This window comes from Salminus brasiliensis, chromosome 6 (assembly GCF_030463535.1).
Source record: "Salminus brasiliensis chromosome 6, fSalBra1.hap2, whole genome shotgun sequence".
Classification (NCBI taxonomy): Eukaryota; Metazoa; Chordata; class Actinopteri; order Characiformes; family Bryconidae; genus Salminus; species Salminus brasiliensis.
In genome coordinates this window covers 42,609,312-42,624,199 of record NC_132883.1, presented here as the reverse complement: position 1 = coordinate 42,624,199, position 14,888 = coordinate 42,609,312, and the positions used below count along the sequence as shown (strand labels likewise).

Below are 14,888 nucleotides of genomic sequence, written 5' to 3'. Positions count from 1 at the left end.
GCAATATAAAACTCAAGTTTAATCATGTGCAGTTCTGCGCTGCCATTGTCCGGATTACTGCGGCCAGGCGTGTTCGAATGGAGTGGCTCTCCTCCGGCCGTGTGCGCTGACTCCATGCACTTGATTAGAGCAGATAAATAGGATTTGGCTCTCGTGCGTCTCAAATCCAGAGACGAGGGCTTTTCAGCGCACGTTCAATTTCTGCCGGTTTCATTTCCCTCCACTTCAGAAGGCCTCAACACACGCATGCTGCCGCTCCGGTCAAGCGCTTCCTGATGTGTCCCGAAGCAAGAGAACCAAATGAAAACACATGTTCACTCATTTGAGGAGCAGATTAATATTCCGCCGCCAAATATGATTGCTTTAGGCTGTGCTAATTGAGCCGGGATTGTTTTCATTTTCCCTCATTTGGTGAAGGAGGCGAATTTGGCAGCGTGGAAAAGCTCGGGTACCTGTGGTCACTGGATCTGTTACCGCGAATCGTTAAGTGAGTCAGAAATGTACCGAGCTGCAAAAGAGTGAATTTTTGAGCTTCACGATCACTTTGGCCAAGGTCTCTGAGCTTAAGTAGCCTGTTACTGCTGTGGCTTGTTTGCAGCCGTTGTTAGGGGAGGTGGTCGAAGGTCAGGTGATGCAAAGTAAATTTCCTCAAACCTCGTCCCAACAGCCAGCAGCCATGAGCATAAGTGATATTTAGAATAACGGATGCTCACAAAGCAGGAGAAGACTGGAAGGGCGTTTTCACACTTGTCCCAAACCCCAAACACACACACACAAGTCCGCACCCAGGACCAGTTCTGGGAGCACTTGGGGGAGGGGCTTATTATCACTGATTTTCTTGTGCAATTTCAAACGTCACTTTTCTGAGCGCACTTGGGCTAAATAGTAGGATCTCAACCGTTGAGACAATTGATTTTGCTTATTTCCCTTGGATACACTCACGCAGTGACCAGCGGAGAACAGTGCTTCACTGGCAAACAAGGAGGCGTTCTCGTAGGAGAAGGTTTTTAGGGTGAAAATCCCCCAGTCAAGAAGTGAAAAACTAGAAGCTGCTACACAAAAAGCTGTGATAGGGGGCGCTGCTAAGTACTCACCAAGTACAGGTGCTAAAATTTTTGCTTTGGGGCCCCTTAATTTTTTTATGTATTAATTTAATTTTTTTTTATTAATAAAAAAATATATATTTTTAATAAAATTAAATTAACTTTTAGGCCTTTTGGAAATCAGGTAATTTTTTACTTGCTTAATTATGTATGAAATTGTGATCAGGGGTGTCCAGTTTGTAGCAAATTGTGCAGATGTTAGAGCACCCTTTATGATTTCTTAGATAAATTTAATATTAAAATGAAACACAAATATTTCTTGACCTGTTAGTAGCTTGGATCATTTATTGCATAAACCTCAGCAAGGCCTGGTTTATCGAGGCTGCGATGGACTAGCAGGGCGGTATTCCTCCTTGCCCCCAGTGATTCCTGGTAGGAAAAGATGGATTGCGTGTGTTTGTGTGTTTGTTCCAGGTACCGCGGATGGCTGGTCAGGAGAGTGTGCTGTGTGCTGTTCGTCTTGGGCCGCCAAGTTCCCTCCAGTCCTGCTGGGGACCGAATGAACCGGATCTACAGCAGAGACAGGTGGGCTGCGGCAGCTGTGAATGCACAGCTCTGTAGTAGTGATTTGTCTCTATTGTATTTCTTCCCTCCATTATAAAGCGGTGAGGATGAGTTCAGGCTGCTTCCTCTGAGGTATAGCTCGGAAGATGCTGCTGGAGACTGATTACACCCTTTCAGCGCCTTGATTAATATCGGGCAGGCGGAAGCTGATTGGACACTCGTGTTGATTTGGTGTATTGCATGGAGAGGCAGGACGAGGAGCGATACTGAGGCATTATCCAAGGCCTGGGCGGTGGAACAGCTGTGGAATTGGCACTCTTCCGTCCCTGGTCTTTCTTTTTTTTGCCGTCTTTCCCATATTAGAAGTCCACGTCCGGGTCCAAGCCGGAATTCTACTGAATCCCCTGAATTTGAAGATTGCCGTGACCCCTGATGACCTCTCTCTCTCTGCTCTACTGAACAAATACAGAGAGAGTTTGATGGAGACCACCGTTGATAATGCTCATATTAGGAATTCCAGGTCTAAGCCGGAATTCTGCCTCACACTACACTGAACTAGCACGAGCGCGAGGGAGACCGCCGAGGTAGCCGCCACTCGGTACTCATCATTTTGCCCATATTAGGGCAAATATTTTTGGGTCTAAGCCTATTTTTGAGTCTCCAAAGTCTCCATCACTCTGTAGTCGCCATCCTGTTCATAGTAGGAATTCCGGGTCGGAATTCCGGGTCGCGCTACACTGTACAAGTATGAATGTGAGGGGAAGTCACAGAAGTGGTCGCAGCCCTGTATTAGGACAAGGCCATTCGCTAATCAGTTGACCCAGCTGTCTTTAACTCTGGGTACGGAATTTGTCCCATTCCTTATCTTTCCTTTTTTTTTCCCCTCCTTCACAAACCACCCATCACACCCTGCCTTTCCCTACCCTTCCCTTCCCTCTCTCCTTTCTTCTTCTTGCCGCAGGTCTTAACTTCATTTGGGTCCCTGACGTTTTAAATATTTTTTTTTACGCTCTAAAACAACATTCTCACTTTTAGACATTTTTCACTCCAAGGGTATAAACAGCCCTCTTTAGGAAAGCTGGATGAGTGTGTATGTGTGTTTGTGGGTGTGTGATGCCACAGCAAGGACAGTGTGTGCTTTGTTGATGAGCAGTGTGCTGTCCTGTGACTCTGGGGGGTGTATGTGTGTGTGTGTGTGTGGTTAGGTTTAGACCATTCCCATTATGTGTTACAGCTCCTGAGAATATCATATCATATCCACACGCAGCCCAAGAACCTTCCCACCATGAATCCCAATCCTATTCCTGGATTTCTCGTTAAAAAGGGAATTATTTGCTTGGCAGGAGTAAACAAACCAGGTCAGTTGTGGTCAGTTGATCACTGTATGCTGTATTACCACACTCTGACACCTGCCTTGTGTGGGGAAGCCGCTAAAGTTGTCGTCACTCTGCAATCTATATTATGCTAACATTCGGAATTCCGAAATTCCGAAATGCTCCATCGCACTGCACTGAACCACTATTGTCCCCTGTTGTTGGTGTCATGCCCATTTGAGGAATTCTGGGTCTAAGTTGGGATACTTCCTCCTGATTTGAACTAATACAAGTCTGAGAGAGATCCCTGAAGTCTGTGTCATGCCTGTGTTAGGAATTTCAGTTCCACACCAGAATTCTCCTGGACGCCTGGAATTATGAGGTTGTGGAATTCTGCCATGTTCCTAAATTCTCAAAGTCGTTCGGTAATCAGTCACCCAAGGCTACCACTCCGATGGATGCCTACATCACGCAAGTTTGAGGGAGACTGATGAAGTAGTCGGCATCCTGCCTAAGACGGAATTCCACAACAGTCGTCATCACTCTGTTGTCGGCTTCATGCTCATATTAGGAATCCCGAAACAAAACCTGGAATTAGGAGCTTGTTGAATTTTGTCACTCCTTAAAATCCACTTTCCTCCTTCATTAATCAGTCAGCTAATGTTTCTGCCCCCGGCCGGAATTGCTTTGGCGTTAGCGGTATTAGGAATACCAGGTCTAAACCGGAATTCTCCTGGATCCCTGGAATTGGGATGTCATCGAATCTTGCCGTTTCTTAAGTTCCTCTTTTAAAAAGGTCATTCATTAATCAGGCAACCTTTTCAAATCTTCCCAGCCCCTGATTGAGGACCCCGATATCACGCTGTATTTGACGTCATCCCAGTTGTAGGAATTCCTAAACCGGCATCTGAAATTGTTCCCTTAGTAGCATTTGGAGTGTAGGAATTTCAGTGCAGATGTGCAGCATTGGTTAAGGGGTGAGTGGTCAGTCCGTGATGGATGTAGGACAGGATCATTGATCCAGCTGGATGCTGTGGGTCGGTAGTGTGGTCAGTAATCTGTCCACCTGAAGGATTGAGCACAGCTGGGATTCACTGGCTGTGCAATACATGGTGGTCATTGTGTGTGTGTGTGTGTGTGTGTGTGTGTGTGTGTGTGTGTGTGTGTGTGTGTAGGTTGATGCTGGTGCCCGTTGCAGGAGAGAAGGATGTCACGGAGGATGAAGCTGACAGACTGGGCAGGATTCTTGCTGTGGTTCAGACTGCTGTGTGTCCTGCTTTGCTCCGGTCTGTACTACTATACTACTGTAACACACACACACACACACACACACACACACACACACTTTATCAGTTAGCAGTCACTCTTACTGAGCTAAAGAGCTAACCCCCCTGTCTCTCAGGTTGGTCGGCTGGCTGCTGTTGAAGATGTTCAGGTTAATGTTCTGTGGTGTTCAGGTTAATCTGAACCAGCTGGCTGCTCTGCACCGCGCCACACAGCTGGTAAGCTTCACACCACCTTCCTCATCAGTTTCCATCTGTTCCTCCTCTTCATCACACTCTCCTCGTCCATTCACCCGCTGATGCAGCTTCATTATGTCCCACCACTCTCGCAGGCCTCTCACACACACATCTCTCTGCCCTCTGTTCCTCCTTCTGGTCAGTCAGGTACAGGTCAGTGAGCTTCCTGTGGTTTAAAGGAAAGCCCACTAACACTACAGTAAATACAGTGATTACTGTGTGATGATTTCCCAGGGTATCAAACCCACAAGCTTGTGTTGTGATCACGAAACAAACACTGTATCGGACGACGTTTTCACTAAACAAATACGGTATCGGACGGACGATGTTTTCACTAAACAAACACTGTATCGGACGATGTTTTCACTAAATAAGCACGGTATCGGACGACGTTTTCACTAAACAAACACAGTATCTGACGATCTTTTCACTAAACACACGTATCGGACGATGTTTTTACTATACAAGCACGGTATCTGACGATCTTTTCACTAAACAAACACGGTATCGGACGATGTTTTCACTATACAAGCATGGTATCAGGCGATATTTTTGCGAAACAAATGGCATTTAATGTCGGACAGTGTTTTTTTTGATGATGTTTTGCTCAGTAAACAGCGTCCTGTGTCAGGTGTGCTTAGGCTAACTAACAGTCAGTGGATTCATGCCCTACATTATAGGTATGATAGGTAGTTGATAATCACTGCTTTCACCAGTGAACAACTCGAGAGTGTGGGGTCTAGTGGACCCTATGTTCTAATCAAACTATACCGTGCTCCGTCCATAGCTTAAAAACTAAGGATGAAATTGTGTGTGGGATGGGCGGTAGCTTTCTTCGTTGCTGGGCGATGTACTGATTCAGTGAAGGAGCACGTATCACACAAGCTAGCCTCTTCCCGTCAAGGACAGAAGAAGAGGTGGGCAGTGCAGTGTGTCGTCCCTCAGAGGCAGGGTGTGCCGCCTCAGAAGCCTCACTTCCCTATGCTGTTTGGTGCCCTTAAGTCCTTTTTATCTGACCAGGTGTGGCAAACTGAATTCTGATTCAGAAACTCAAGGAGAGGATGTTCTTTCTTCACAAGCTCTCTCTCTCCAGACACATCTTCCAGAACGGTCGCACCGCTGCCAGCTTACTCACAGCAGCCCCTCGATTTTATTTGGGGGGGGATACATTGTTTTGTAGTAGACACTACCACAGAGCTACCAGAGCTCCTTTTTTATGTATGTATGTATTTATTTATTTATTTAAGCTATTTTCCTAAAATCCTGAGTCCAGAATATAATGAACAAGCTGAAAGCAAAGAAAACCCCCATTGTGATGGAAGCAGGAACAAACTAAAAGCGTCTAAGCCTGGATGCCAACGTTTTCTCAAATAGGGCTAAAACTGATGCTTTCAGCCAAAAGACCAAAAGTCTGTTTAAAGCCTTCTGTTCACTGTGTGCTTCACACCCACCGAGCCCATATTTGATCTATGAACTATGTGAGGAATGTGTGATTAGACATGCCAGTCAGCTAAGTGAGCCCCCATCTGAACTGCAGCAGAAGCCATGAGTGATGAGGCTCAGCTCAAGCATGATGTGTAAGGGATGAAGTCATCTGACAGACATCTGCCAGGTAGAGCCAGTGCAGATCAGGCTTGTTGTTTCCCAGCAGATCCCGCTGATGTCCTGGCCTTCCAATTCCCTGGATGTGTATATACCAGACGTGCAGGTATCGGTACATATCAGATTGATGTCTACACGAATGCCTTGGCTCAGAGATTCCCAGAAGAGCATTGCCCAGAGCATCACACTCTTTCCACTGGCTCGTCTTCTTCCCACAGTGCATCCGGGTGCCGCCACTTTCCTAGTTTCCTAGTTAAGACCCCTACCGGGTCATCTGTGAGATGTAACAGAAAGCAGGACTCCTCGGACCAAGCAGCCTTCTAACATTGCTCCGAGGTCCTGTTCTAATGTGTGTGGTCCTCCAGCAGAACGTTGCTCAGATCATCATGCTCCGTCCACCGACTTGTCTTCTACTCACTATGCATCCTGGTCCTGCATCCTGGTCCTGCATCCTGGGACTGAGCAACTTTCTCCCATCGCTCTCAGGTCCAGTTCCAGGTCCAGGGGTTGCTGTGGGCATTCTGATTGGTCTGTTGCTATGCAGCTACATAAACCTCCACCACAACCTTCAGATTGCCTTCCCAACCTTTGTCGCCCCCTTGAACCCAATGCGCCTTGGATGCCGACACACTGCCGACAGTTCATGGTTTGTCCTTCCTTGGACCATCCGTAGGTCAGAAAGTGCTCGTCACGCTCTGACCCAGTCGTCTAGCCGCCACAATTCGGCTTTTGTAAAGGTTACCATGGTCTTTAAAATAGGCAAGCCTAAGGATGACAGATGCTCGTGAAGGCCCCGCCTTACAACTTGCACCTCCAAAACATCGGGCAGGTTCCCAGTATGCAGGGGTCAGTACCTACCAACCAGTGCTGCAAGAAAGGACCACCGGTGAACCATGTGACTGGGTCGTGGGTGCCCAGGGCTCACAGATGCTTATGGAAAACCTTGAACGCAGAAAGACAACACGGGACATCTTCAGAGGAGGTCTTGTGGAGACCATGTCTTAAGGGTTTTGGCGACACCAGCTGTTTTAGGGACCTAGACAGGTGGTTGTAATGTATTGGCAGTGTATCAGTGTGTATATATATATATATAACAGTGTGTTGTCATAATGTCGTGTTAACGCCTGAGTGGTGTTTAAAAGTCAAGATGTGGTAGTGCAGAGCAGATGGAAAAGCACAGTGGTCCTCCAACTGCAGCTTTACGTTTCAGTTTAATTGAGCCACGTCGAGGCTCGTTAGAGGCCATGGAGGCAGCGAACACTCCAGGGCCCTGTGTGTGTTTTGTCGTTGTGTCCTTTTTGTCTTTGTACCGTAAAGTGCTTGAGAGGACACCTCTCTGAAACGAGCTCAAAAACAGAAGTTCACGACCGCTCATGTGGAGTGAAGTGTGGATGAGAGCAGCGCTCTTGTGCTCACAGTAATGAAGGGTCTTTCACTGTTTCTCACGCACTGTTTTATGTGTGTGTGTTTGTGTGTGTGTGTGTGTGTGTTGCAGAGCGGTCCACTGGTGTACGTATATGTTCGCCAGAGTGCTTTCGATCAAGCTCTGATCTCCCTGGCGCTCTTCTTTCACAACCTGCGAGTTCCCTACAGCGTGTGCCCAGTGCAGGTCCGGCCCGGCTGGAGAAGGTAAATAAACACTCGCACCAATACATGGAGAGTGGACAATAGGTGCCTGGCTTATCTGTTGATTTATCATGGCTGGGGAATTAAGCGGATTTCAGCGCTCCGAGGTCCAAAATGCCAATTCTCTCCTCCAAACAGAAAGCCGTCCAGCAGGCCTCAGTGCCGTGGCTGGAATTTACACGGTGGGTCTGCAATATCCCTGCAGTCAGTAGTCAGATTTCCACTGTAGACTCAAACCTTTAAGCAGGTTTTCCCAACTGACCCCGGTCATAATCGATCAGCCAAGGCACAGCGGGTCCAGTGGAGCCTGTACACACTATATGGGCAAAAGTATTGGGACACCTGCTCTACTGGCTCTAGTCTCCAGAGAAGAATGCGTCGCGGAAGCATTGCTGTGAGGATTTGCTTATATTCAGTGAGGTCAGGATGTTGGTCAGGACCCCACCTCATCCTCAACTCCCTAACTCCTCCCAAAAGTATTGGATGGAGCTCCATCATCCATCATTCCAGAGAACCCTGGCGTTCTCCACTGCTCCACAGCTCAATGCTGGGGGGGGGGCTTTATACCAGCTACCTGAACGCATTCATTAGAGGAGGTGTCCACAAACATTTGGACAGTCTTAAAAAAAAAAAAAAAGCATGCCAACCCTGAGGTAATGAGCTTACTGCAAGGAGCTTAATTTGCTCCAGGCTGTAGAGCATATAGGGCAGCTGTTGCCTAAAGGTAAGAGAAGCGGCCTTGTGGCCAGAAGGTCGCCAGCTCGATCCCCTGACCTGCAGGACACACCCACCTTCCGTCCTGAATTTAGCCTGTACTTTAGTGAGGTTTGTTGAGAACAGATAACCTCATGCGGTACCAGAAACCACATTAGCGAGTGGTTTCTGGTGCCGTACACCACTTCACATGGTTTGGGGCGAGTGTGATGAAGATGATGATGATGATGATGATGATAATCTAGGCATTTTCACAGTAAGTTAGCGTGATGCTAACGCTGTCATTAAAATTAAACTACCACAAAAGCTACTCCTTTCAATTCTTTTTCTCACAACTTTTTATTAGTGACTCTGACATCAGACACCGATCATCAGGATTGGCTAAAAGGGACGCATTGACCAGCGAGGCCTCTAAGCCTGAGAACAGTAGATCATTTACAGTTGTCCGCCGGCTGTATCGGACAGGTCCATTTGAACGGTCGCATTAATTTCAGTACACACTCTGCTTAGCGCAGCACTTCATGAAAGTACAGCACATATCGTCAAGGCACGTATTACTCCTGCCAGTGGATGCTGGTGCACGTATTAAATAGTGAATGGCCTGGGTGTATAAATGAGCCAGAATGTGCAGGAAAGGCTGGAGCTAGTGAAGCGGAGCAGACGGGGAACGAGCATTTACATACTGTAGCAAGTAAGTGAAGCTCAATTCCACACAGATTGGATTGTAGTTATTGCCAAAGTCGGAGTAATTAATAGCTGCTTATTCAGATTGTACTGTTGGGACGGCGCAACATATTTGCTTCGGCCTCAGAAGAGGTCTCGTAAATATGCTTGGAAGTAAATGGTCCTGAGACGCCATGCTTTTATGTTTAGAGCAGATTCATTACGATGCAGAGCTGAATCTACATGAGAAGATTAACCCCAGCTTTGCACTAATGGCCATGCGCCGTTAATGAGTGTTACATACATTAGATATTTCACATTACAGCTCATATTTCCAGTCGGCATAAACTCTTGGTGTTCACTTGGTGTCACTATAAGATAAAAACCTCTGAAATTATTATTATTATTTTTATTATTATTATTATTATTTTAATACATGTAGTTTTGGACAGTGTCACACCTGTAAAGTGACCTGGACTTTTTGCATGTTAAAAATAAGGAGGAAAAAAAATGTAAATAAAATTTGCTATACAAGTGATCTTTAAATCAGTTTCTTTAACTGAGTATCTGAGTTTGTTAACGAACGCTCAAATATATCATTAGTCTGAGTGCACAAGCAACACTTTCAGCTTAGATTTGTTACAAGATTGGATCGAATACCCCCCTGTGTTCTCTGGAATGATGTTTGGTGCTTCATCCGATACGTTTGTGATGAGGTGATGAGTTGGGGATGAGGTTGGCTGTGATCATGCAACATCCTGACCTAATTAGCCTCTCTCTTGCCACTGAATGCCATCAAATCCTCACAGCAATGCTTCAACAAAGCCTTCTTCCCTGGACAGGAGAGACAGTTACTCCACCAGAAGCAGGAACCTCTTTTTTTTATACCCTTAATTTCAGAAGAACCAATGAACAATAAGCAGGTGTCCCAATACTTTTGTCAAATTATATACACTAGTCAATATATCATTAGTCTAAACGCACGAGCAACACTTCAGCTATTTCAGCTTAGATTTGATAGCAGCTGTTACAGTTGCAACCGTTTGTGTATGAATAAACACTCTATAAAATAAAATTAAATAAAAAGGTGGAAAAATGCGTTTGTAGGCCGCGCCCTTCACGTGGAGAGCTGCATATCAGTCATATAGTTTACGTCTGGAAGAAAAAGCATGATGTCTAATTTCTAACCACATATTTCTAACCTCATTAATTCTGAAGTGTATGTGTTTAATTGACAGTGTTTTGCCTCTTCAGGGCTGTCCTTCAGAAACTGGGTGTCCTCTTGCTCCCCCTCGGCATGGCTACGGAGATGCAGGCAGAGGCGGACCGCTCGTACTCACTCATCATGACCTCCGTAAGTCTTCAAGCTCTGGATGTTGTGCAGTAAATACACATCAAGGCCATGCACGCTTAAAGGATCACATTTGACGGATATCACTTTTTTAAACACACATAACGAATTTCTGTCATAGATAGGTACTATTCTCCATGTAATTGAAGGCCGCAGGGCTTTTCCGCTCGGCGTTTTTGACTTTCAGGGCATGCAGAGAGCAGCGCTGGTTCAGCTTGTTAAGCTAACGTCCTGCAGAAGTTTGAGGAATGAGCGAAAATATAAAACCCAAAATATAATATCCATCCTTTTCCCACTTGATTTAGTGATACAAGCCTCCAAACTATGAAAACAATGTAATGCATTCACAGCATCCGTTTACCTGAACTCTCACATGCAGATGGTTTTCTCCTTATTTCCAGTTTCTTGAAAAGATACTGTTTTGCTTGCTTCCAACCACAACAAAACACAATGGCCTCTTTGTTCGGGGAAGCTTTTGTTACAGTGCGCCGGTGATTGAGGACAGTTGGAGCATTGTGTTGGGATGAATCTCATTCTCCTTAAAAAGGAAAAAAAAAGTATTAGCAAATGTCATGATGTAAAACTCGCCTGCGTCTACACAATGGGTTGTCTATGCGGTGCTTTTGTGACGCGGTGGACGCTGTTCTAAGAGTATACACTATAAAAGCTGTGTATAGGGAAAACTATTATACTCCGGGAATAAAAGCATGTCTTTTTTAAGCTAAATTAGAATACCTAGGTAATTATAGACATAGCTTTGATGATCTATACACACTGTATGTTTAAATGTTTGTGGACACCCCTTCTAATAAATGCATACAGACAGCACTATGCTGGACTAGGACTAGGGGATATAAAGCCCCCCAGCATGGAGCAGTGGAAGAACTGTGTTCTGTGGAATGATGGTGGTGGTGCTCCATCACATACTTTTGGGATGAGTTGGGGAAGTGGTTGGATGTGATCATCCAACGTCCTGATCTCATTAGCCTCGCTTGTGTCACTGAATTCAATCAAATTCTCACAGCAGTGCTCCTCCAAAAGCCTTTCCTAGACAGGAGAGAAAGTTATTCCAACAAAAGCAGCATACCCTTGATTTCAGAAGAAACCATGAACAATAATTATTTATATATATATATATATATATATAATTTGACAAGTGAACAATGAGCAGGTGTCCCAATACTTTTGTCAAATTGTGTGTGTATATAGATATAAATAATTCGACAAAAGTATTGGGACACAATGAGCGGGTGTCCCAATACTTTTGTCAAATTGTGGAGGAGCATATATATACCATTCGCCCAATACCCTGTTGGTCAGCTCTGACCCACTGAGGCATGGATTCTTACAGGACCTCTGAAGGCTTCCCGTGGTACCTGGCTCTAGGAAGTTCGCAGCACATCCTTTAAGTCCTGAAAGCTGCAGGGTGGAGCCCCTACAGCTCAGACTTCCAGCTGTGTTCCAGCACATGATCGGATTGCGATCTGGAGAATTTGGAGGTTTTGAACTTTTCTTCTTCATGTTCTTCAAACCTTTGCGCTCAGTGTTGCCATCTGAAAGAGGCCACTGCCATCATCCATGACAGGGTGTACCTGGCCCTCTGATCTCTAGGTAGGTGGCATTTGTTAAATTGACATCCGCACGAAATTGATATCCTGACCCAGAGTTCGTTACCCAGCAGAACATTTCCCAGAGCATCGCACTCCCTCCACCAGCTTGCCTTCTTCCCGCACTGCATCCTGGTGTCAGGACTTTTACAGGTGAGCGGCGTGCACATGCCCTACCATCCACATTCTAACACTTGCATGTCCAGTGAAGGCTCTTCCCTGGACAGACGCTGAACAGTCCGCAGCTATGCATCCGTATGGGCAGCAGGGGGCGCTGAGCTGAGCTCCCTTAACCACCATTAGAGTCACCATTTCTGCAACTTACTCTCTACTCACTGCTGACCAGAAGCTCCACACACGCCTTGCTGTCCTGTAGATGTTCCCACAGAACCTTCTAGCCATTGCCAAATCCTGTTCCGTCTTCCAGAGCCGAAACCTGGACTGTGACAGTCAGCTGTACGAGATATTTAACGAGATATTTAACGAGATATTTACCGCTTTCTTCGCTTCATACTGTTTTGTCTGGTCGGTGCACATATGTACATGATTTCAGCATTAATGAAAACCTTGATTCCAGACATATGAACAGTGCTACACTGGGTGTGGACGAGCTGACGGGAGCCCTCACAGCTGTTCCTCCAAACTTCTACCGAACGATCAAATCTCAGCATGTGCCTCCGAATTCTTTAACAGGCTGAACAGCAGGGGTGCGTGCATTCACGAGTGTATTAGTGTTTCACTTGCTGGTGGAACGTTTAGCACCACAGAACACAGACAGCTGAAGGCCTGTGTGTGTGTGTGTGTGTGTGTGTGTGTGTGTGTGTGTGTGTGTTTGTATACAGAGAAGAAAATTGAAGTTTGTCTGGATGAATGCATGGAGCAGCACATCAGCTTATCAGCCTCTTCAAGAAGGATTTAGCAAACATCTCGCTGCACCTTGCTGGTGTGTGCGTGTGTGCGCATACTGTGTGTGTGTGTGTGTGTGTGTGTCTGAACACCAGACGGTGTGTCAGACTCATGAGGGGGTATTTGTTGTTGTTTTGTTCCACGGTCTATTTTTCCTGAAGTCATATAAAACTTTAAGGTGATGAGTGTATGTCTCTGTGCAGGTGGGTCCCTCACACTGCAGCATTGCTTATTTGTGCTGTAATGTGTGTGTGTGTGTGTGTGTGTGTGTGTGTGTGTGTGTGTGTGTGTTTTCTAGGCTCTCGTTTTTTTGTTTGTTGTTTTTTTGGTAAAACAACATTAAAAAAATTATATTTGTCTTTTCAATTAATCTGTTTTGCTCTTTTATGTCCCCAGTTGTCTCCTCAGTTTCATCATTACCAGGACTCACCTCATCATACACTGCTACCAGCACTGTGGATGGTCACCTTTTTAACTTTTCAGACTGGACAGTTGAGCGCACGGAGGATTCGGTTGCCAGTGTAGATTACTGTTAGTTGATTCCAGTGTCAATCTAAATGATGGGGGAGAGGGAGGGCCACCAGAAGTAAGCAAGGGCAAAAAAATAGACAACCATCTGGAGGAAAATAAGCTTAAATGCAGAGAAAGCACATGACCTTTCCTGTTCCACTGTGAAATAGCTCCAGTTCCAGACTTGAGGCTCATTTATACTCCCTTTTCTGTACGACGATTAAAACCTCTGTTTCAAACGAGGTAGCGGTCTTTGTCCACATACCTATTTGCATCCTTCACATTGGGGTGGATGTTGAGCAAAACATCCACTAGAGGGCAGTCCTGAGTTCATACACTGCTACCAGCACTGTGGATGGTCACCTTTTCAACTTTTTAGACTGGACAATTGAGCGCACTTGGATGATTCGGTTGCCAGTGTAGACTACTGTTAGTTGATGCAAGTGTCAAGCTAAGTGATGGGGAAGATGGGAGGGCCACCCACCAGAAGAGAGCATGGGCAAAAAATAGACAAACATCTGGAGGAACATTAGCTTAAATGCAGTGAAATCTAATAATATTAAATGACCTTTTTATGTTCCACTGAAAACGAGGTAGCTGTCTCTCACATCCTTTACATTGGTGTGGATGTTGAGCAATACATCCACTAGAGGGCTCTGCTGGAACACAGTGGTAAAAACAAAGGATCAGAAACTGGAACAGGGTTAAAATGGATATGCCAGGATCATATAAGGACATCCTTAGTATAACTGACAGAGTGAGAAACGAACGGCTGTGTCTCCTCTTGTCCTCGGATCCTGGATGGATAAACAGGCCAATTAACTTTGGGACGGTTCAGATTTCCTCACTCAGGCTTTGACCCATCCACTGTCTGACTCTCTTCTCCGCTGCTACAAAGATAATAAGGGCCTGTTATTGCTAGGCTCAGAGACCCCAAGGTCACACACCACCATTACTCACTCATAGCCTTATCAGCGCTGCTACCTGAGGCCAGAACACTCTGAGTCTCATGATCTATCCTTGCCGCTGTGGCTAGATATAATGCACACATACCACATGTGCGCGCGTGGCTAAGCTGGAAGCACGCTAAAGGGCCTCACTCAGCTGAGAAGCTTTAAACCCAGGTGTTCCATAGGGCTCATGTCCTGAGGATCTGCCTGCTGTTTGTGTGGTGTCATGGTCATGGCTAAAACCTGCTGAAAACTTTATGTAGTAATGCTTCATTTATGAGTCATGCTACTGCTAATTCAGCGTTAATGTGCTGGTACTAATGCCACTGCTACACACGCTACACGAACATTTAGCATGCAAGGCTAAGGTTTTCCAACATGCCTGACCTCCTCCTTCATTTAGCTTGAATACTTTTGTGAGTGTGTGTTGCATTGTGCCTGGCTCCCTGCACAGGATTGTTCACTGGATGCCTAGCTCTCTGGGACTTACGGATGGCTGGGGCATCACCTGGGATTAAA

General features: G+C 45.8%; 1 protein-coding gene across 1 annotated transcript in view; it reads left to right on the top strand.

The window, feature by feature from the left end:
* Positions 1-14,888, top strand: part of gpat2 (glycerol-3-phosphate acyltransferase 2, mitochondrial) — a 42,299-nt gene that overhangs the window by 12,409 nt on the left and 15,002 nt on the right. The window contains exons 4-8 of the mRNA XM_072681126.1: positions 1,518-1,628; positions 4,096-4,206; positions 4,323-4,422; positions 7,538-7,671; positions 10,300-10,399. Of these exons, the coding sequence (XP_072537227.1) occupies positions 1,518-1,628; positions 4,096-4,206; positions 4,323-4,422; positions 7,538-7,671; positions 10,300-10,399 (556 nt within the window). The remainder of the gene's footprint in view (positions 1-1,517; positions 1,629-4,095; positions 4,207-4,322; positions 4,423-7,537; positions 7,672-10,299; positions 10,400-14,888) is intronic.